Source organism: Petaurus breviceps, unplaced genomic scaffold, assembly GCF_028583685.1.
Source record: "Petaurus breviceps papuanus isolate PSGF00001 unplaced genomic scaffold, PetGlider_PUasm1.0 214, whole genome shotgun sequence".
Taxonomy (NCBI): domain Eukaryota; kingdom Metazoa; phylum Chordata; class Mammalia; order Diprotodontia; family Petauridae; genus Petaurus; species Petaurus breviceps.
In genome coordinates, this window is record NW_027185863.1 from 15,121,304 (window position 1) to 15,145,632 (window position 24,329).

The 24,329-nt window shown below is 38.0% G+C and overlaps 1 protein-coding gene and 1 long non-coding RNA gene across 3 annotated transcripts in view; one reads left to right on the forward strand and one right to left on the reverse strand.

The window, feature by feature from the left end:
* The window catches only part of COL4A2 (collagen type IV alpha 2 chain), a 301,862-nt gene that overhangs the window by 66,841 nt on the left and 210,692 nt on the right, over window positions 1-24,329 (reverse strand). For both annotated transcript variants that reach the window (XM_069094108.1, XM_069094110.1), the window contains exons 19-25: window positions 19,600-19,710; window positions 18,699-18,848; window positions 11,121-11,213; window positions 9,009-9,160; window positions 6,391-6,463; window positions 6,186-6,292; window positions 264-465 (exon numbers count right to left, since the gene is read on the reverse strand). In XM_069094108.1, coding sequence (XP_068950209.1) covers window positions 264-465; window positions 6,186-6,292; window positions 6,391-6,463; window positions 9,009-9,160; window positions 11,121-11,213; window positions 18,699-18,848; window positions 19,600-19,710 — 888 coding nt within the window. The remainder of the gene's footprint in view (window positions 1-263; window positions 466-6,185; window positions 6,293-6,390; window positions 6,464-9,008; window positions 9,161-11,120; window positions 11,214-18,698; window positions 18,849-19,599; window positions 19,711-24,329) is intronic.
* Window positions 6,125-22,149, forward strand: LOC138165779 (uncharacterized). Its single transcript, XR_011169452.1, has 3 exons — window positions 6,125-6,259; window positions 9,074-9,186; window positions 21,358-22,149. It is a non-coding gene; the product is annotated as an uncharacterized lncRNA (long non-coding RNA).

Here is a 24,329-nt window from a genome sequence, read left to right on the forward strand (position 1 = left end):
GTAGGGAAAATATCATTTCTGGTAATAAAAGAAAGCTTTAGGTGGGCACAAGAGAAGCTAGGCTCAGATAATTCCAAGGAAAGCAACCCACAATGAGTATGTGGAAGCCATCAGAACAATAGTATCCATTCTGACATGTGTGGGCAACTTATGTGAGGCTGAAGCAGAGTCAGTTGTTGAATATTTGGGGAATATTTTGTTAGTTAAATGCTTCCACTATGGTATTTAACATCTTTCAAAGAAAAGAGAAAACTCAACTGTACCTGGTTGGCCTGGATCTCCTGGGGGACCCGGAAGGCCTGGGAAGCCAGGATTTCCACTTAATCCAGGGTCACCAGGGAAACCTCGTTCACCTTTTGGACCTGGCAGACCTAGGCCCGGAGGACCACTTTCTCCTGGAATGCCCTTTAAACCAGGTACTCCTGGGAAACCTGGATCTCCTGGAAGGCCTTTGATGCCATCACCCTGTGTGAAATCAAATTGCCCTTTTAAAATAAGTATGTCAAAGATACCCTTTCCCAACCTCTCTACTACCTTTGTTTCCAATCCTTTGGTAGTCATTCAACATGCTCGTTAAACTAGGAACTCCGTCACAGGAATAGTACTCTTCTACCAGCTATTTCTGGGATCTTGGGCAATGTTTCTGTTTTATCATATCCATTCATAAGCTCCCTTCTAATTCTATGGCTCTAGGAATGGTGTACTGGGAGGCCTTTTTATGTGTATTTCACTCCCTCCCTCCCTTTCTCCCTTCCTCTCTTTCTTCTTTCCCTCCCTTCCTTTCTCTACCTACAAACACACACAGGCATGCACTAAGACATTTTTTTTGGGATATCATGATTCCGTGTATAGGGAGTTCCAGCTGGAGAAATTCCCTCTACCAAAGCATATGTTCTGAAGCTTGTAGTCTTAGAGAATTGCCTGAACACTGAGAAATTAGGGGACTTGCTGGGTCATTCAACCCATATATTTCAGAGGTGGTATCCTCATCATCCTGATTCCAAGGCTGGTCCCCTATTGGACACCAGCTTTTCTTAACCTGGGTCTACAGAACCCTTTGGCTAGATTTCATAAAGTCTGTTAACTGGATATGATAAATTACTTTTATTTCAACATAATTAGTTTCTTTAATAATCCTATGTATTTTATTTTATGCATCTAAAAACATTTTTTGACAAAGCGTCTTTGACACACAAAAGGTTCTTAATCCCTGTACTATACCCTGCTCCTTCTTACATATTAGATAATATATTTATATATTAAAAATATAGATTATGAATAGATAGACTTAGTCTTCTAGAAGAGAGGTGTCAAACCCATGGTCATTGAGTTTCAACCCTAAAATGCAATTGGGAGTGGGGCAACTAGGTGGTGCAGTGAGTAAAGTGCCGGCCCTGGAGTCAGGAGGACCCGAGTTCGGTTCCAGCCTCAGACACTTAACACCCACACAAAAAAACTAGCTGTGTAACTTTGGGCAAGTTACTTAACCCTAATTGCCCTCCAAAAGGCAAAAAAAAAATACTTATGGGGCATCTAGGTTGCACAGCGAGTAAGAGCACCGGCTCCAGTGTCAGGATGACCTGGGGATCGAATCCAGGCTCAGACACTTAGCACCACACCCAGAAACAACTGGCTGTGTAACCTTGAGCAAGTTACTTAAGCCCGATTGTTTAAAAAAAAAATTCAATTGGGAGATGTTTAACAAAATAAATAAAAATCCAATACAACATAGATAATGCTAATTTATCTTTCATAAGTCAATATGCTAGGTGCATATTGAGCTGATAAGCAGTGAAGTGGATAAAGTATAGGGCCTGGAGTGAGAGAGACTCATCTGAGTTCAAATGAGGTCTCAGATACTTAATAGTTGTGTGACCTTGGGCAAGTCACCTAACACTGTTTGCCTCAGTTTCATCATCTATAAAAATGAGCGGGAGAAGGAAATGGCAAACCACTCTAATATCCTTGCCAAGAAACCCCAAAAGAGGTGACAAAAAATGACTAAACAACAACTAAACAAAAGTCAAGATGCAGCCAGCAGGGATACCTTTTTACGTGAATTTGACACAAGTGATCTAGAACTTTATCTTATTCTGTGCTTCCTTTAATGGCTGTGGATGGAGGAAGTAGGGAGTTAACTCTCTGAGGTCGAGGAGAGTCAAATCCCATGGTCATAGTACCTAGCACTTTGCAAGGTTATGCAATGAAGGTTATGCTTCATTAATGCAAGGTTAAACTATGGAAGAAAGTTTAGATAAAGCCCAACTCTTGTTCTTAAGAAATTGACATTATACTAATCAACCTAAACTACTCTGTTATTAAAGAGAATGTAGAACAAAGATTTAGATGGACAGAAATAAGCAAACATTCTTTTTAAAAGCATTGTTGTTGTTCTATGGTTCATTTTCTTTTCTTTTTCTTTTTGGGGGGGGAGGCAAGGCAATTGAGTTTAAGTGACTTGCCCAAGGTAACACAGTTAGTTAAGTGTCAAGTGTCTGAGGCCAAATTTGAACTCAAGTTATCCTGACTCCAGGGCTGGTGCGCTATTCACTGCACCACCTAGCTGCCCCTCTATGGTTAATTTTTTTTAATGATAACTTTATTTATTTATTTTTAAACATTTGATTTTAAAACATTGAATTCCAGATTCTTTCCCTTCCTCCCTTGTCACCCACCCTTACTGGGAAGATAAGCAATTCAATATAGGTTGTACATGTGTAGTTATGCAAAACATTTCCACAGTGGATATATTGTGAAAGACTGACTATATTTCCCTCTATCCTATCCCACCCCCCAACTGGTTCTATTCTCTGATTTGACCCTGGCCCTTTTCAAAAGTTGGTGCTTCTCACTACCCTCTCCCTGCAGCCTGCCCTCCTTTCCATCATCCCCCCTCTCCTCCCCTTTCCCCTACTCTCCTGTAGGGTGAGATACCCTATTTAGTGTGTATTTCATTCCCTCCCCGAGCCAAATTCAATGGGAATAAGGTTGACCCATTCCCTTTTGCCTTCCTATTCTTCCCCTCCATTGTAACCATTTTCCCTTGCCTCTTCTATATGAGATAGTTTATCCCATTCTGTCTCTCCCCATCTCCTCTCATTATATTCCTCTCTCACATGGTTCATTTTCAAAGGTCAGGATAGGCAAGTGGACTATTCACCTTCAGGTGGTACATGTACAAATACATATATGCTTATAGATATCAACTTGCATGTCACATAATAGTGCATCTGTTTAAAAGTTAGAGAAGATAAATGGATTCAAGGAAAGAAAAGACTTATGAAAGTATTTGCCAATGAATTGTTCTGTTACTGAAAAAAAATGATTAGATATGTAAAGAAAACCAAAGAGGTAAATGGAGCTATAGAGAGGAAGACAGCTCAGGAGTTTCTTAATGAATCTCTTGGAATGACTTAAATGATCATAACCAAAACCTTGACCACCAAGCGATGAATTTGAGGAGTCAAAGATGCATGAATGTAATATAGAATGTAAGTTTCTTGAAGGCAGGTTCTGTTTTTGTCTTTCTTTGTAATTCCTGTGCTTTGCACAGTGCCTGGCACATTGTTAGCACTTAAGTAATTTTTCATTCATTCATGAAGATCACTGAATGGTTGCAATCTTCACTGACAGAGGGAATATATATATTGATGAAATATGTCCTTGAGGACTTAAAAATCAAATTGAGTAAAAGTACTATCTTACCTAACTCAACAGGGTTGTCCTGAGAATTAAATGAGACAATAACCATAAAGTGTTTAGTGGGCAGTCACATAAAGCATTTAGTGACTTGATAAATGTCAATTATTCTAAATGAATGCCATACTGAATTTTAAAGTGCTTTGAAAAATATAGAGCACTATATAAATATATCAGTATGGTAATGGAAGACTGTATTTCTTGAGAAAGGCTCATTGTTTGCTGCCAATAAATGTATGTCACTAGGGAAGCAGCCATACTGTCTTACTTGATGATTTCATACAATGAGGCTCCTTCTCTTACCTTTGTGTTTTGGCATGGGCTTTCCCACATTCTTAGAGTAGTCACCCTCCTCACCTTCACTGCTTGGAACCTGTGGTTTTCTCATAGCTCAGATGAAATGGCACTTGGACTTGAAGCCTTTCCTGATCTTCCCACTTGCTAGTACCTTCCTTCCCCCAAATACCTTGTATTAATTTTGTACATAGCGTATTTCATTGTTGTTGTTGCAGATGTTGAATGTTGTCTTTTCTAGTTAGAATGTAAGCTCTTTGGGGGTGGCCAGGTAGCACAGCGAGTAAGAGCACCGGCTCCAGTGTTGAGAAGACCTGGAGATCGAATCCCGGGCTCAGACACTTAGCACCCACCCAGAAACCGGCCGTGTAACCTTGAGCAAGTTACTTAACCCCGATTGCTTAAAAAAAAAAAAAAGTAAGCTCTTTGAGGGCAGCAACTGTTTTACTTTGTCTTTGTATCCCCAGTACTTAGCACAGTGCCTGGAACATGGTAAAAAAAAATTTGTTGATTGATAGAGCCTCTTGCTCTAATATCAAGAAGCAAGAGGAGATGGTCATGGCTAGGAGAAGATAGTGCTTTCAGTAAAAGTTGTGATATAATTGTACTGGTTCATTGAGTTCTAAAAACTCTTTTTGAAGTCACTATGAAGAAAATGATGACAAGATCTATCAGTAATCTAGATTCTACTGAAGACACTAGGAAAATCCTAGCATTGTGGACTTTAAAAAGTATTGGTTTTAATTATGAAAGTTAAAGCAAACATCCTTTCTGTTAACAACTGGTAAACCACAGATGTCCAAAGTGACATTATCAGTCATCATCATTTGCAAGTTTTATTTAACTGTTATAAGGAAATTTACTATGTGCCTGGGCTTTGTTTGAGTGTTTCTTGGGAAAATTATGTGTTCTGTCAAAAGAAGATGAATCAATAAAAAAACTGCACATGTAAATATAGTATTTAAAAAGGAATCGACAAGGGAAGGGAAGGGTGCTTTGTGCAATGTTAAATATAGATTTCAGCAAACCACTTTGGTATCTTTGCCAAGAAAACCCCAAAATGGGTCACCGGGAGCTGAACATGACTAAAAAATGACTGAGTAGCAATAGTATGTTTACAATTTCAATATGCATTTATCAGGTCCTTGCTAAATCCTAGAGAGATAAAGATAAAATGAAAATAACATTCCTGCCTTTAAGGAACTTACATTTTAGTGTGCAGGTACAACATTGTAAAAAGATACCCCAAAGGTAGTATTTGAGAGAGGAGGGAATGCTAATAGCTAGGGGATCAGGAAAGGTTTCTCATAGGAGGTAGCACATTCAGTTGAGACTTGAAGAAAGCTAAGGATTCTATAAGATGGAGGTAAGGAAAAGTGTATTCCAGGCACAAAAGCCTGTGTAAAAGCAAAGTAGAATGCATGACTGGGACTCATGAAGGGAAGTAGTGTTAAATATAGCAGAAAAAAATAGCCTGTTGAATGGTTGTGAAGGCTCTAGATGTCAAACTCAGAGGCAATAGGGAGTCTCTGAAGGTTGTGAGGCTGTGAAGAAACATGATCACGAATCACAGAAAAGAGGACAAAGCTTAAGATGCACAAGTTGGAACAAAGGGGTTCATCACGAGGAATGAAGAACATCCAAGGGAACAAGGTCTCTGAAGATGAAAGTGAAGGACCACGTAAAGACAAAATCACACAAGTCTAGGAAAGAGTGTCAACTCAAGAGCAGGAGAAAAGATGAAAGACAGTATAGTCTTAGAGAAAAAAATGGGGAATGTCACTAGTGACTCATGAAAATAGTCCCTTGCTGCCTATCTACAATTGGTTCTTGCTTTTGGTTCATAGAAAAAGTAAAGGCAGAAACTTCATGATTTTTAAGGAAAAAAGAAAAGGGTTTCAATACTCGTTTAAGAAAACTCAGCACATAAATCTATCTCAGTCTAAGCAGTATTATGCATAAACAGAGGAACAGATGCCCTGTTTTTTAATATCATTGGTTCTTTCTTTGCTCTCTGCTCATTAAGTTAACCTGGGCGTATCTTAAGTTCGATAACTTTAGTGGTACCACCCACATCATTTGCTCGTACTTATGTACTTAAGAGACATGATTTATGAGAAATAAGAGGACTGAGTTAGAATACAGATGTCTCCAAGTCAGTTCAACAGTTTAAACAAACCATAGAGACTTACAGGAAGACCGGGGAGGCCTGGAAAACCATCTAGCCCATCTTGCCCTGGAAAGCCATCTTCACCTTGCAAACCAGGTATGCCAGGAGTGCCTTGATCACCTCTGCTGCCTAGAAAGATTTTTTTAAAGTGTGGAAGTCATCTTCAAAATGGGCACATTAAAAATATAAATGATTTTTAAAAATGGCTTTGTCAGCGACATACAGACCTTTGGTTGTAATCTCTCTAGAATCTCCTTTATGTCCTTTAGGCCCAGGTAATCCAGGAATGCCAGGGCTACCCTGTGGAAACAAAATGATTTTTATGGTTGGATCCAACAGACGATAGGTTCAAAAAGGCAAAAGCTCTAAGCACTAAGGGCAAATAAATATAATGAGAGGCAATGAAAACAGCTTAATTGCCAACTACTTTTGTAAACTGAAGGTAGGATAGAACTTTAGCCCTGTGCTCCCCAAGGCAGACAACACTTTTAGAGATGAACCTTATTATAAAACATTAGAGAATTCAAGTTTCAAGCCATAATATCCAAGAGAGACAATGACTAGAAATGGGGAGATTCATGATGTATGATCATTCTCTCCCAGTGTTTGTAATATTACTTTGTGGCAAATCAAGGCAGTTCTTTTATGCAGATTTACTGAGATATATTTGTTAAAAAGAGATTTCAATTTTTTTTGATTGATGGACCCAGTTCTTTGCAGACTGTGGAAGATATATCATAAACCATAAGAAATTCCTGAATAATTGGCTGCAAAAAAAGCCCAACCCATTTAGTTTTCTGGCAACTTTCAATTAAAGAACTCCCTACCTTTGCTAGAATAACATATAATTCCCAGCACCCTAGTGTTCTTCAATTCATCAGCCAATTTTACATACCTTGATAGTATGGATTTAGAGCAAAATTGTTTTTTACTGAAATCAAGTACAGCATTCAGTATTTTCTGCTTGACTGTCTTGTTTGTTTTCTTAGAAATTCAGGGGCACAGAGTCTATAAGGTGGGTGAGTTTAATTTTCTTTCAGAACACTCTTGTGCCACAAAGCAATTATGAGTATACAGTGACCTTGTGCTCTAGGAGAATTCTATCATTTGCTGAAATTCTCTTACAACATGAAGTGAAACCAGTTGGCTCCTGGCTCAGATACTCTTGAAATTTATTTTGATTTTTCAGAATATGTAAAACACTCGTAATTTCATTTTGTGAGTCTTGCCATTGTCTTTTAATTGGGGGTAGGGGGAAGGGAAGGAGCAGTTCTTTCGCCCAACATTTGAAATGAACATTTGAGTAACTGGTCAATTAAAAACGTGCTGGTGCAGAAAGATGTATTTCAAATGATCTTTTAAAATAGCTTGTAAAAAAAGCTGAAAGGAAGAGCCAAAGAGAAGAAATTTCATGCATTACTAGACATGAAATTTCTTTTGAAGTTGCATGTGAGACATGAAACAGTGCTTTCTATATAAAATGCTCACCAATTTTAACCAGATTTTCCTCACACTGGGCACAATAACAAAGGTGGTTATAGGCACTATACTAAACACTGGGTTACAAAGAAGCAAAGAGAAATTCCTGCCCTCAAGGGGGCTTACATTTTAATGACAGTAGACAACACAATAAAAGGAAGGTGAGGAGGGGAGTGAAGGGGGAGAAGGGATAAGGTACCCAGAGCAATGCCAAGATGGAGGAGCCAAAATACTTTGCCATCAATCGATGTCAATGGAATCCTAGACGACCTTCTATCTACTCTATATATTCTGTGTGTCCATTAAAAAACAACAAAAAAACAAACAGAAAAACCCGTTGTCTCCCCCAATACAATGTGAGCTTCTTGAGAAAAGGCACTATCTTTGCTTTTCTTTGTATATCCAGAAACTTAGCACAGTGCTTGGTAGGAGGCAAGTACTTAATAAATGCTAGTTGACTGACTGAACATTTCAATATGCAAAGGAAAATTGGAAAAAAAAAGGAATTTTGTGTGACAAAATACTATGCTATGAGAAATGACAAGCAGGATGATTTCAGAAAACCTGGGAAGACCTGTATGAACTGATACAAAATGAAATGAGCAGAACCAAGAGAACACTGTACACAGTAACAGCAATATTGTAAGAATGATGAACTAGGAAAGATTTAGCTACTCTGATCAAGGCAATGATCCAAGATAATTCCAAAGGACCCATGATGAAAAATGCTATCTACCCCCAGAACGGAAACTGATGAACTCTGAATGCAGATTGAAAAATAAAAATTTTATTTTTATTGTTTTATTTTGTTTGTGTTTTCTTTTCTAACATGGCTCTGTTTGGCATGATTTCACATGCATACTGATTTTAAATTAATTGCTTTCTCAAGGAGGGGCGTAGGGCAGAAGGGAGAGAGAGAATTTGGAACTCTGAATTTTAAAAAAAATTTAAAAATTGTTAAACATATTTTTACATACAGATAGAACATCTTTAACAAAATAAATACAAGTAATTTTTTAAAAGGGAATTTTACATGAAACTAAAAATGCATTATAATTTTCCACATTGTAATAGGTTGTTTTTATTTGCTTAGTTCAAATTTAATATTTATTTATTTTCCCTTTCTGCTCTCTTTAATCACAAAGGTTTTTTTAAAGTTCCTCTGGAAGTACATTTTATTGTCGACAAGGGCACATGGGTGTTACTGTCACAGAATTATATTAATTTAATATTTTGAAAGGCCACAGTACAATAAAGATATAATAAACATTTAACATCTGAATGAGAGGTTTAAGTCTGTGGGTATTTGTTTTCTTACCTGATGTTATCATGCCAGCTTGGTTAAAAAACAGGTCCACCCCCTTACCTTGAAGCCTGGGAAACCAGGAATACCATGTGGGCCTGGATCACCAATTTCTCCTTTCCTCCCAGGTTCTCCATTTGCACCAGGACGACCAATGGGTCCTGGAGGACCAGGAAGGCCCCTGGGAATATCACATTTACAGTCTCCAGAGTCACCTATAATGGCAAGGAGGGGAGAAAAGGTAAACATTTTTTTTCTAGGAAAAAAGACAATTTAACCCCAAAATTACTTTTTAAATTTTGTGCTCAGTATTATGTCACCTATAATGGCAAGGAGAAGGAGAGAAAAGGTAAACTTTTTTTTTTTTATTTAGGAAAAAAGACAATTTAACGGCAAGATTATTAAATTTGTGCTCAGTATTACAAGGGATAAAAAAGAAACAGTAGAGCATACTTCACACTAAGTTTCTGCCCTCAAGGAGTTTATAATTTCACTAGAGAGAGCCAATTAGCATTTATTAAGCACCTGCTCTCTTCCAGGCACTAAGCCAAGGACTGAAGATTCAAGTTCAAAGAAAGGAACAATCAGGGTACACACATGTTAAGTAATTAAAAAAAATCAATTATATTTTATTTTCAGAAAGATCCACATTCTTTCCCTCTCTTAAAACAAAAGAACCCCGCAAAAACAATAAAAAAAACCCCACAACTTTGTTACAAATACAGTCCTTGGCAATTAGTTCTGACATGTTAACTAGTGCAATCAGCTGTGGTGTAGACCAGCCACAAGTGCTATAGGATTTCCAAGGAAGGAGAGTTCAACATTGGCTGAAATTGAACAGGTAAAGTTCATGGAGATAAAATGACTTGATCTGAGTAAAAATGGGTAGCCAAAACCACAGAAGAACTTACAACAGGGCAAGGGGTGAGTTGGGGCAGGGGCAGGGGAATGGTACAGTGAAAAAACCCCAACCCTATACTTAATATCAGAAGGTCTGGGTTCTAGTCTTATCTCTATCATGAAATAGCTGTGTAATAGCGGGTGACTTGCAAATTCTCTGAACCTAAGTTTTTTCATCTGTAAAAGAAGCAAAAACTACCTGTCATACTTTCCCCATGGGGTCCAGGTGAGAATCCGGTGAGATCATGAAAGTGAAAATAGTTCTCACAGGATAGTCTTTGAAGTAATAATACCCACAAACATATGTATATGTACATATAAATGTTCACACACATAAATAAGTGTAATAATAGTATTAATTATGATACTTGCTTTACAATGTGCAAAGCTTATAATAACCCTGGAGGGCAAGTATTAATTCTCTTCATATGCATATGAAAAACATATATTGGGGGCAGTAACTTCCCCAAAGTCAGAGTTCAGATTTGGTTCAAAATCTAAGAGATTTTGCCATAATATAGTCTTTCAACTCTACCAATGTAAGGTTATTTTCACAAGGCTGATGACCTATGTAGTAAATAGCTTAGTACTAATGACATCCTCACCGAGGGTTTTCAATGAAAAAGACTGACTTAGTCAAGCAAACTTATGCTGAGAATGTCGAAATGGAGGCTGACTCCTTTGTGTTATCAGTATAACGTCTAATGGAGAGAATGGGACAATATTTAAAAAAAACATTCAAGCTGAGATGCTTCTTGCTTCTTTTGGACTTTATGTATTGATCTGAATCTACAATTGAAAAGAAGAGGAAATTCCTAATATAGGAACCCCTTCCATCAATGCAGATCGGTAATTGTCTTAACTTAGAGTTTAGAGAGTTGTTTGAGGTTCCAAGAGGCTAAGTGACTGACTCTGCTTGGCCAGATAAGTGTGTAACAGACATGGGACTGGAACCTAGTTTTCCTGACTCCAAGGACAGCCTCCTATCCAATATGATCTACAATCTTTACGTTTACAGGTTTGCTTTAATGCCAAGGGATCAAGATGGTTTTTAGACCTATTTTTAGAATCCGGACCTGTCATTTCCCTAGCACAGAGGACATCTATTTACCAATTTAGACCTCGGCAATTCGCAGTTTCCCAAGTAACTTATATATTGTATATCTAGTTGTGATTTAGAGGAGAAGCATGAACTTGGCTTGTTATGACTATAAGGCTGGTTCTCCAGCCATACTGCCTCTTTATGTTTGTACCATTATATACCAGAGAGCTCACCTTTCCATCCTTTCTGTCCACGTGTCCCTGGGAATCCTGGACGGCCTGGGTAGCCCACTCTTCCCTCTGCTCCCTTAAGTCCAAAAAGAAATCCTATTAAAAAACACACAAAAGAACAACAATGTTAAGACACTGGATAATGACATAATAAGGTTAAGCTATTGCAGTAGTTGCTGGCTGCTTTCTCTGCCCCAAGACTCTCCCCATTCCAATCCATCTTCCATTCAGCTGTCGAGTAATCTTCCTAAAGAGCAGAACTGATCATGTCATCCCCCATATTCAATAACCTCCAGTGGCCTCCTATCCCTTCCAGAATCAGTGTTTGGCATTCAAAGCCCTTTATAATCTTTTCTACCACCCACCTTTCTTTTCACCTTACACTTCCCCATGTACTCTGTGACTTAAAAACGTTGGCCTCCTGGCTGTTCCTTGAACAAGACACTCTACCTCCTGACTTTAGGCATTTTACTTCATGCCACCTCATCTCTGCCTCTTGGTTTTCCTGGTTTCTTTCAATTCCCAACTAAAATTCCACCTTGTATAGGAAGCCTTTTCTGATCTCCCTTAATTTTATTATTTCCAATTTAACTTGCACATAGGATGCTTGTACATAGTTGTTTGCACGTTGTCTCTTACATTAGAGTGGGACCTTCTTTGGATCAAAGGCTTTCTTCCCTGTGTATCCTCAGTACTTAGAACAGGGCATGGAGAACAGAAGGTGCTTAATAAATGTCTGACTGACTGATGTCCCAATGTAATCACACTTTTAAGAGTTTTCCATTGAGTAGCATAGATTATAATAAAAAAGGCAAGTAACACATGTAGCCTCTCTTTTTTTGCTTCTTGGAGGGCAATTGGGATTAAGTGATTTGCCCAAGGTCACACTACTAGTAAGTGTGTCAAGTGTCTGAGGCCGGATTTGAACCCAGATCCTCCTGACTCCAGGGCCAGTGCTCTATTCACTGTGCCACCTAGCTGCCCCGACATGCACTCTATCTTGACCCTATAGGGAATTGTGACCCGCAGTTTGAGGCGCTGAAGGGGTTGCAAATGGAAAAAGTTCAAAAAGCCCTGCTCTCGACCACCTTTTATAGAGAAACATAGATGGTTTCTAGCCCACATAGCTTTCAGGGCTAAAACAAAAGTTGTGTGACCATAAATTGAATTCTTTTTAAGAATCTTCATGACTAAATTCTTCTTGAAAAAAAAAGTACCCAAAGAAAGGTTTTTGTTGTATCCCTGCTGCCATCTACCTGTCCAAATGAGTGCTACTTTAAATTAAAAAAAAGTCTATTCTTTCACATAGAAAAGCATACACGTTCTCTTAAAATAGGACAGAAATGAAGATACATCCTCCCCCAACTCCCAACAAAGCAGCAGCAATGATAACACACAAGAGAAAGAAGGCAGATTTCTCGATATGGACCTGAGTCTAGCTTTAAACTACCTCTCGACATTAGGCTGGACAAGCTCCTTTGATTTTAGGCACCCAGACTGTTTCACATGATGGCAAGTAGCCACTACTTTTCTCCACCCCCTCTAGGAAAGATCAGGTTATTTATTCCTAATACCTGATGTTATTCTAACACTCCCAGGAGAAGGCAGTAGAACCAAGTAAGGCTAGTGTGCAGATTTTAAAACATCACTAAACTGTTGGTTTCACTTTCTAGTAAACTGCCATCTCCTGGTAGACACAATTCTGCTGATTATGTGGAATCTCTGAAAAACACTGTATAGTCATCCCTTCTACATAGCAACTTTGATATATTGTAGGTCAGCATAAGAAAATAAATGGGAATTTTGGAGGAATTTTGCCTGTGCAAAATGCTGCAGACGACACAACAAAGCCAGAATGTGAGACAGAAAATGTTTAGAAACTTAATGCAGGATTGTTATAAAAAAGGCATTCTGGTAGACTCTGACATCATATGAAAAAAGGCAAAGTCCTTATATGATTTCCTAAGGGAAAATGAAGGTCAAGGGCCTACCCCTGTGGATTTTCCAGATTGGTGGGATGCTGCGCCCCTAGCCCCTGTGATGTGGAAGGGATAATTGTATTAATTCGTTCATTTTTTTTTTCATGTTCACATTTTCCATTCTCTTCTCGAACTTATTGCTATGTGCACAGCATGATAGAATTTCAATGTTGGAAGTTGCCTAGTCTAACCCACACTGAATAGGAATGCCCTCTACATCCCTGAGAAAGGGGTAATCTAACCTCTGCTTGAAGGCATAAAGTGATGGAGAGCTCACTAAAAAAGGGGACATTTTTTCACATTTCTCAGTTGTTAGAGAAGGTTTTTCCCATAAATTGAACCCAAATCTCTCCAACATTTGTTGGACCAAACTCTTCCCTCTGGGGTCAAGTAGAGCAAGTCTAATCTCTCAAATGACAGTCAAACACTAGAAAAGTTATAATGTACTTCCTAAGATGTTTTTTTAAAACTTAAACCTCTCCCTTCCCTTTGCCTCATGCTCCCATGGCATGAACTTGAGTCTCTCCATCAAAATAGCTCCCCTACTCTGACAGTGTCCTTCCACAAATGAAGAATACAGGACTGAACACAATTATTTTACATGTGGTCTGACCAGGGTCAATGCAACCGCAATGTATCTTCCCTCATTTTGTTTTTAATTACGTGATCGAAGATTGTATTAGCTTTTTCAGCTTTCATGTCATACCACAGACTCCTCAGGAACTTGCACTCCAGTAGGAAGACCCCTGGGTCTTTTCCTCTTTTAATACAAATTGCTGTCTAGCCACGCCTCTACCATTTTATAGCTATGAGGTTGATTATTTGAATCCAGTAATAGGACTCTATATTTCAACTAATCATGATAGCCTGTTGTGATAGTATGAGCATGTTCCATCCCAACCTCCCCAAAGAGATTAATCTTCTAGCCCCTGACTGGCTCACGATTCCCTTGATACAGTTTCTTGGTTACCTAAGGGCATAAAAAATCCTACCCAAATGGAGTGGGGTTCCTCCAACTTGATGTATATCTGAAGACCATGGGAGTCACTGCCCCCTGCCCTGAGAGGCTGATGAGATTCCATTTAGAAGAGAAGGGGAAAGCTGGGACACATCTGCAGATGTTAAAGCACCACTATATCCTTGCTGCATATCTTTGTTAAGTTGTTGTTGTTGAGTTGTGTTTGATGCTGTGTGACCCCCTGGACATGGCATGCCAGGCCCTTCTATCCTCTACTTTCTCTCAGTGTCTAAGTTCATGTTTTTTGTTAGGTTAGGGCTAAGCAAATCTCCTCTAGTTAATTGTTTGATGACAGTGAGAGCCTTGTTTTGTTCTAAAATCAAAAAGATATCAGGGCCTGCCCCTAATACCTGTCAGAATCTTTTTGGGATGTTTAATATGTTATCCTGGCAGCTAAGTGGTACAGTTGATAGAGGACCAGGCCTGAAGTTGGGGAGATTCATTTTCATGAGCTCAAATATGGACTCAGACATTTACTAGCTGTGTGACCCTGGGCAAATCACTTAACACTGTTTGCCTCAGGTCCTCATCTGTAAAGTAAACTGGAGAAGGAAATGATAAACCACTCTAGTATATTTGCCAAGAAAACCCCAAATAGGATCATGAAGAGTCAGACGCAACTGAAATGTCTGAACCATAATAAGATACCATTATCCAAAATATTAAGCTATTGACTCCAGTTTTGTTCTGCTTGCAAATTTGATATTCTTATGCAAGTTATTGATAGTAATTTTGTGAGGCCTATGACTAAAAGAAGAGCTCTTTGACACCCCATAAGGGACTTTCATTTAGTTTAAGATCCATCTTTAAGTCAACACTCTTTGGTCATTCAAGCAGTTCTAAAAAAAAAAGCAAGTTTCAGACCAAGGTAGGTTAAAACAAGATAAGAACATGAGATCAGCTCTACACAGGATTAAACAATCTGATTAATAAACAACTTATGCCTTAGACAGACAGTGAATATGATTCTGAATTTGTCCGACCATCCTGCAATCTAGACCACATTTCTCCCATAAAGACATAATACGACACTTTGGGAAATGATTTGCTGAAACTGAAGTATACCATATTGATTATATTCCTCTGTTTTACCAGTCTAGGAACTATATCAAAAAAAGTAATGGGGTTAGCTTAGCATGACTTATTTTTTGACTAACCGATTAATGCTGTCTCTTTGTAAGCTTTTCTTTTTCTAAGTGCTCATGCACCATCCCTTCAGTTAACACTTCCTAATATTTTAACAGGGTTTGAAGTCAAACTACCTGGCCTTTGATGGAGGAATATGAATAAAAGATCTTCTTTTTTGAAAATAAGGACATTTCCCCTTCTCTTGCATCTCCCATTCTCAGTGATTTTTCAAATGTCCCATTGGCATCTCAGACCCAACATGTCCACAGGGGAACTTGCCATTTCACCACTTCACTCCTCCAAATTACCCTTTTCTGGTTGTGGACACTAACTATATCCTTCCAGTCACCTAGTTTTCACAACATCAAGATCTCCATTTTTTTTCTTTTCCCTCTTCTTCATACCTCACATTCAACTTTTTGGCAAGTCTTGTGGATGCTACCCCCATAATATCTTTCCCATACGTCCCCAACCTTTCACTCACAAGGCCATTACCCTAGTGTAAGAACATAGGGCTTCTCATCTGGGCTATTGTATTAGGCTCTTAACTGGTCTCTTACTTTCAATCTCTCCTGTTACCAATCTACCCTCTAAACAGCAGTCAAAGAAATTTTACTAAAAGCACAGGTCAGACCACATGACTGCTTTGCTCAAAAGCCTTCAGTGGAATCCTGTTGCCTTGCAGAGAAAATATAAACTCCTCAGCCTGGCATTTGAAGTCCTTTACGACCTGGCTCCAACTTACCTTCTAGTCTTTTATCACATTATTCCCTACTTCACATTCCATTTTCTAACCAAAGTAGACTACTAGCTCTTCCTCTAACCTGCCACTCCACCTCCCATGCACTTGTAAAAACTAGTCTATATGTTCTCTCCCTCTTCAAATTATCCCGTATGTACTAATCCCTTTATATATTGCACCCACCAATAGAATGTAATTTCCTAGAAAACGGGATATTTCCTTTTTGCCTTTGTATCCCCAGCACAGTGTCGTGTTATTCAGACTTGATTTTGGGAGTGTCTCATCCTTCTTGAGTTACTCTGGTAGAATAACATGCTTTCTTTGGACTCTTTAAATATACTCTAACTGGCTACGAAGTCTACGGTAGACATCACTCAGTCAACATGCACCATTCCTCCTTATTGATTATGAACTCGAAGACAGCATGATTCTTAACAATGCAGTTATTTCTCTTTTGGTATCCGGTTTCTCCTCATTGGTCAATTAGAATATATTTCCTCTTGGTACCTCCACTAACAGCAACCCAGCCAAGTCTTCATTCTGAAGGATGAAATTACCATTTCTTGGCTGCTTTGCTGTTAGTGGAGAGACCGAGAGAGTGAGCAATGTTGAACAGATGTCTAGATATTTGGAGTTCTTTGTCACTATTGTATCTTGCTTCTGTACCAGTCTTGTGATTTGCTTCTGGAACTCACCCAGTTACTCATTTTGGCTGGGTAGTTGGCAATATATTTCCCCCACAGTATCTGTATTTTTCCCTTCCTTGGTCCTCACCTAAATGCTTTGCATGACAGTTCTCTATTCTGGTTCATGGATTTCCATACAGGAGTATGACTTGAGATATGCCACTGCTCCACTCACCCCTTTTATCTAATTTTTTCCTCTTGAATAAGGTATTCATAAGGTTCATTACCATATTCCACCCATGGGTATATCCCACCAAGTCTGTTGTACCTGAGTTTGTCCTAAAAAGCAAATATCTCAATAGGAAAATGGAAAATACTTAAATAGGTAAAAATGCTGTATATGCACCTTTCTGCTTGAATGATAATAGGTGAGTAAGTATATTTAAGATTTGGGGAAGAAAGGGGGAAAGAAAAAACCAACAATATTAAAACTACTGTCTCTTCATATAATTTAGTGATTCAGAAATTTTTAGCTTGGGAGCATAGTGTGAGATACAAGGCACTAGCTCTTCCGATGTTTCTGAGCAAGTAACTTTATAAATCTGACACTGTTACTATGTGGATCAGTTTAAGTCAGGGGTTCTTACTCTGGGGTCCATCAAAGGCATCTTCTATAGATTTTATGTCCATGAACTTGGGTGGGAAAAAATGACATCTTTACTTTCACTAACCTTTGCTTTCCTTTGTAATCCTATACAATTTATTTTATTCATTTCAAAACATTATTCTGAGGAGTCCAGAGACTTCATCAGACTTCCACCAGACTTTTTAAGTCTTGTTGCAAGTCTATTTAGGTATATATAGGTCATTGCATGTTCTAAGTCAAATGTTGCAAAAAAATGTTGGATTTCTTGGAGTTTCCCAAAGTTGTTCCCAAGAAGTGAACAAAGGCAGCAACTAACCAAGAACCATTTTAGCTTAATCCAAAGCAGAATGGAGTTGATCTGCCGTTTACTCCTTATCATTGGCTTACAGAAAAGTGACTCAGACCTGGAAGCAAGCAAAATTTTCTATACTGAAAGAAAACTGGTTTCCTTGGATATGACTGTGCTAGAGTTTCAAAATGGTGAAAACTAAGGCTTTTTTTTTTCATCAAAACATGCAAAACTTACTGAAATCTTATTTTAAAAAGCCCAGTAATTTTATTCCAGAACATTCTGGGCTCTGAGAGAACTATGTCTAGCATAAACAGAATTATTTTATTTAAAGGGCCAGTCAAGTTTCTATGAGAGTCAGAAATGTTAAGGAGTCCATTAGGGTTGACTGTTCTTTGAACAACATGATTGCTTAAAAATATTTTTTGAGAAATAAATATGTCTCAGTGGGGGAAAAATGTCTATTGGGATGAAAACTTATGTTGAATTCTCTTTTTACTTTATTTGATGAAAGTCATCTGATAGCATTCCATCTGCTTTATAAATTCCCTCATCAGCGTCCAATAGGGAACACAAGTAATTTAATTTCTGTTTGCAAACCAGTTATGTTAGCAAATCATAAGCTAAGGCAAGATGAAATGCTTTATGCCCTTATCACACTTAAATTGAGGTTCTGAAATAAAGGCGAAGTTAACTTTCAATTATGAGCTTTTAAAAGACATAATTCTATGTTCTACCTTCTTTTTTTTTCTTTTTTCTATGCTCCAATGCCAACAAATAATGGATTTAACCAGTGCTATTTCCTTAGCAAACCTAGCTCTTACAGCAACAGCTTTCTATAGCTATAGATGTTATAATAAATATGGCTTCTAGGATAGTTCTGAAACATCAAGGATATTTGCTGAAGCCAGAAAAATCTTAGTTTGTGCAGTAATCCATGAAGTATGTAGAACTGATAAAGGATTTGGATGAAGGGGATATGGATAGGAGGAGGGAAATTATGGGTGTGGGACAACTTGCAAAGAGGCTTCGACAATAGATCAGGGCTGGTAATAAGAGTGTGTTTCAAGATATCAAGGATGGAAAAAATTAAGTGAGTGAAAAATTTTCTTCTCAGGACAATATACTTCTTTTCCATGATTTCTCCACTTACCATCTGGTCCTGGCGGACCTATAGCCCCAGGTGGTCCTCGAAGTCCTGGTTTTCCATCTATACCTGGAGGTCCTGGGTATAGGGCTGGGTGACCTGGGTCACCTATAAAACCTTTGGCTCCCATTTCACCTGGAAGGCCTCTTCGTTCATCTGAATTCCATCAAACATAAACAGAGAACACCAGATCTTTAAAGTTGTTTGTGAATATTAATATTTGTATTTAAAATTGTGCTCCTAGCAAGGCATGGTAGTGTACACTGTGATCCTTTCTATTGGGGGAGACTGAGGCTGGCAGACTTGAGTTTGGCTGAAACAGGACCAAAGATGCATTAAGTTTGGCACTGATATGGCGAGCTCTTGGGAACAGAGGGTCACTGGGATGCCTAGGGAGGGGCACACTGCTCCAGGTCAGAAAAGTGGAGTGGGTTTAAAGCTTGGGATTGGACCTGTAAGTGACTACTATACTTTTAGTCTGGGTGAAACAGTGAGACCTACTTTCAAAAAAAAAATTATGTTCCACAGAAGGCTATGAGCTACTAAGTCCAAAGAAGGTCAAAATTCAGTACAAGCAAGTGTTATTATTTGTTCACTCACTAATTTTTGGCATCAATATAGAGCCAGGATTCAAACCTAAGTTTTCTGTGTCCAAATCTGTTATTTTTTTCATTACACCCATACTAACACAATGGATTAGTTTTAGTTTATAAGTCTTATGCTTTGAAATTCTATCAACTTTACAAAAAAAAATCCCAAACAAAAATAAAACAAATATTCTGTGAATTCTTAGTTCTTATTTGAAAATGTATTAAAATAGAATTTTAATTTAATTTAATTTAATTCCAATTCTTTGGAAGTGAATTTTTAGAATGTTAATAGTTTCATTAATATAAATGTCTGTTACCTCCATCTCCTCCTGATGTGCCCCGGGGACCTGGCAGGCCAGGTTCTCCTTGTTCACCTGGACTTCCATCAGGGCCACGAGCTCCTGCATCTCCTGGATCACCTCTTATACCTAAAACATCCCATAGAACAAGAATAAGATTTCTATTTTAGTTATTAATTATATGTCATAATGATACAAATTACATCATAGAAATCCTTCCAATTTTTGCTAAGTGTTGAAAAAATAGACAATTGGAAATTGCAGGGATGCCCATCAGTTGGGGAATGGCTGAATACATTGTGGTGTAGGCTTGTTATGGAATACTATTTTGTTATAAGAAATGAGCTCATTGGTCTTAGAAAGGCATGGAAAGACTTGCACAAAATGATGAAGAGTGAGGTGAGCAGAACCAAGGGAACATTGTCTACAGTAATAGCAATATTGTTTTAAGAATGACTTTGAGCAACTAAGTCATTTTGACTGTTATAAATAAATACTCAAATTAAGGATAAAGGACATAATGAAGAAAGATGCTATCTACATCCAGAGAAAGAATTGACAAATAGAAGTATATATAGAATAATTTGCCATCTTAAGGGGGGAGGGAAGAAAAAAAGGAAAAAAGAAATTTACATGCTAACTGTTATATATTAGGAGGGAATAGCAAGTTGTACATGGTAGATTTGCAGTTTCTTGTGCAATCATCTTTTTTATTGTACTATGCTATGGAAATGTTTGTTATGTTTTATGAATTGAAAATAAAATAAATTTTAAAAAATAATAAAAGAAAAATATACCAAAATGTTTATAACTACTTTAAATTGCCAGAACTATTTCAGTAGCAAGTAATGCTTTTGAATAACACAAGTCCCAAGCAGGGATAAAATCCTACATGTTTCATTCAAATAACATACAGTGGATTTTGTATGTATGTTAATGTGAATATATGTATATTATACATGTACATTACTATTTTGGAGGGCAATTGGGGTTAAGTGACTTGCCCAAGGTTACATGGCTAGTTTTTGTGTTAAGTGTCTGGGGCGGAATTTGAACTCAGGTCCTCCTGATTCCAGGGCCAGTGCTCTATTCACTGTGCCACCTAGCCGCCCCAAACATGCATAGTTCTATGAATGTGTGTACCCATTTATTTATTTTCCCCACATAAGTTTTGCCAGCAGGTGATCAGTTTTCTTTTTTTCAGTAACTTGTGAATGTACTAAGGCATTCTGGCAATACTTTTTGATATTTTAGTTCAATAGACTCATCCAATTGCCACGTGGAAAAGAGATTAAATTTGTTCTTCCTGGACCTGGAAAGTAGAACTAGGAGCGATGGATAGAAGTTACAGGAAAGCCTATTTTATCAAGACAAACCCCTCTCATAGTTAGATGTTCAGTTTGACGGGTAGTTAAATATCAAGGAAGTTATAGATGGAATTTATGGTATGGGTAGGATTGAAAAAGCATAATTCTGAACTCCCTTCCAATGTTCAGACTCTATGTTTATATGAATTCTAACTAATAAAGACATGTGTTTTGAGGTCAATTCTTCTACTGAGGCCCATTCTTCAATTTCTGTCAGTTCTTAAGAAAAACTAACCTATGGTGACATTATGCCTTATTGATGACATAGTACTACCATCTAGTGGTCAAAAGCAGAATCACATGCTCCCTATCCTGTATGAATTTCTGTGTTTTTTTTTTTTTAATAGTTGTACTGGTAGACCCCAAAGGGATTTTAGAAATCATCTGATTCAACTTTCTTTCTTTACAGGTGAGAAAATTGAGACCCAGAGAATTTAAATGACTTATCCAAGTTCACAAGGTGGTAAATATCAGAGTCAGAATTAAAAGACCTGCATGCTGTTTTCATCATACGATCCTACCTTTCAGAAAACACTCTTCAGCCTAATAAAGATTCAAGAAATGCATTGTGACAAAAAGTGGGTTTTGCTCACATTTTATTCTTACAAAATTAAGAGTAAAGCAATGTTTTAGGAAAATATACAACAGGTCACTAATAAACATTTGAAAAAAGGATCCATTTCAAAAGCCTATAAGATAAATATTACAACTAAGATCTAAGAAGACTTTTTTTAAACCAAAAAAAGTAATGTTGCAATTATTTAATTTCTTTTTCATGATCTAAATTTAGTAGATCAATGACTAAGGTATGCTTAGCATATTGATTTCTATGACACATTTGATAATATCTTCCATGAGAGCCTCTGGGAGAGGTGAAATACAAGTTGAATTATAGCCAAAAAGTATTGATTAATGAATGGTTCAGTGTCAGTTTCCAAATATGTAAAATGAGGCAGATGGACCAGATTATCTCTAAGGTCTTATTGAGTTCTAAATCTAAATCTTATTAACAGCTCAATGTTAACAGTCTTATAGTGGAGTATTACATGGCTCTGTTCTGAGTTTCATTATACATTTTCATCGATGATTTGCTAAAATATAAAGAGTGCTTATGAAATCTGCATAAAAGAGGGAAAATTAATCCTATAGACTACACCACCCAGATTCAAATTGATTTTAGTAGCAGAAATTCATGGATGAAGCTAACAAGATGAACTTAAAACAAAAGACATAATCTATCTTTATGTTCAAAAGACCAATTGTATGGGAACAAGAGGGGACATCACTGAATCAAAGGATCATTGTGATTTAGAGATTGGGAGGTTAAGAGATTTGTTCATAATCATACAGATAATGGAAAAGCTGAAATTTGAACTCAGGTCCTCTGACTTCAAAGCCAGTCTTAAGGTTGGCATTATTTCATGGGAAAAAGATCTGGAAGTTTATCATGAGCTTAATATAATGGGGCTTCTAAAAAATTTGTTGAAGTATAGCATATAGCTGACAGTCAGTCATCAAACATTTAAGAGCTTACTATGTGTGCCAGACATAGCACTAAATATTGGCGATGCTAAGAAGGTCAAAACCGGTCCTTGCCCTCAAAAAACTAACATTCTAATGGGAAAGCCAACATATAAATAACTCCGTATGTGTAAGATATATACAGAGTAGCTGGGAAGTAATCTCAGAAGGAAGACCCTGGCAGTATTAAGAAGGAATGGGGGAGGGGAAAGGAGACCCCCCAAAAGTCTCCTGCAGATGGTAAGATTTGAGCTGTCTTGAAGGAAGAAAGACAAACTAAGAGGTAGAGGTGAGGAGGGAAAACATTCCAGATGAAAGAGGCAGACACAAAGGCAACAGAGAGGGGAGACTGAGTATCATGGATGAGGAACAGCAATTAGGCTAGTATATATAGCAAGACTGTAATTTGTGGAGGGAAGTATAAGAAGACAGGAAAGGTAGGAAGGGGACAAAGTCAAGGACTTTACATGATATATTTGACCTTGAAGGTAATAGGGAACACCTGGAATAGATTGAAAGGGGGGCAGGTGGAGTGACATGATCAGTCCTTTGATTCAGGGAAATCACTGACTACTGAGTGCATGAGATAATTGAGGTAAAGACACCAATTAGGCAGTTATCGTATTAGGTGAGAGGTAAGAAAAGCTTGTCTTGGGGGTGGCTGTGTGAGTGGAACAAAGGGGACGTATATGAGAAATGCTGTGAAAGAAGAAATGAAAAAATTATGCATGTTGGATGCATAGAGTGTGAATGAGAAGTGGAGTATTGGGGTTGTGAGGCTGGGTGATTGGGAGGGTGGTGGTACCCTCAGTAGTAACAGAGGACAGAGGCAGATGGAGGGTGAGCTTATGGAGAAAATAATGAGTTATAATGCTGATTTTGAGAATTTTGCTGTTCAGTTGTTTACAGGCATGCCTGACTCTTCATCCCCATTGGGGATTTTCTTTGCAAAGATACTAGAGTGGTTTGCCATTTCCTTCTCCAGCTCATTTTATAGAGGAGGAAACTGAGGCAAACAGGATTAAGTGACTTGCCCAGGGTCACACAGCTAGTAAGTATCTGAGGACAGATTTGAACACATGAAGATGAGTCTTCCTGACTCCAGGCTGGGCACTCTATCCACGGCACCATCTAGCTGCCCAGATTTGAAATATCTATGAGATAATTCAAGATGTCCAAGAGGCAGTTGGATGATGTGGGAATGTTATCTCAGGAGAGCTATACTGATGGCTTGGAAGAGGGAGAGACTGTAGGTTGAGTGATGAACTAAGAGGCCACTGTAATAGTTTAGGTGAGAAGTGATTACGGTCTGAATGAAGGCAAAGGCCCTGTGGGCAAAGAGAAGGGGACAGATGGAAGAGATGTTATGGAAGTAGAATCAATGAGACTAAATAATTAATTGGATATGAGAGTGGGGGAGAGAGAAGATGGACTTCAAAGCTGTGAACCTGAGTAACTAGAATCAACAAAAATGGGGAAGCTTGGAAAAGAGATGAGTTCTAATTTTTATGTGTGGAGAGTGATACCTACAACATATCCAAGTGGATAAGTACATAAGGCAATTGTTAATATATACCATAATTCAGATGTATTGAGAATATAGAAAGGTATAAGGGGTAAAGAAAGAAGACAGAAGGCCTAAGACAGAGCTTTGGGAAAGCCCTACACTTAGTAAGGAAGAGAATGATTCTGATTCAGGCAAAGAAGACTGAGGAGTCATTAGACAGGTAGGAAGGGAAGCAAGAGACAGCCACATCACAGAGGTCATGGGAGAAGAGTATTCAAGAGAAAGGTGGTGCCGATCAGTATCAAACATTGCAGAGAGGTTAAGGAGAATGAAGACTAAGGAAGCTAACTGGA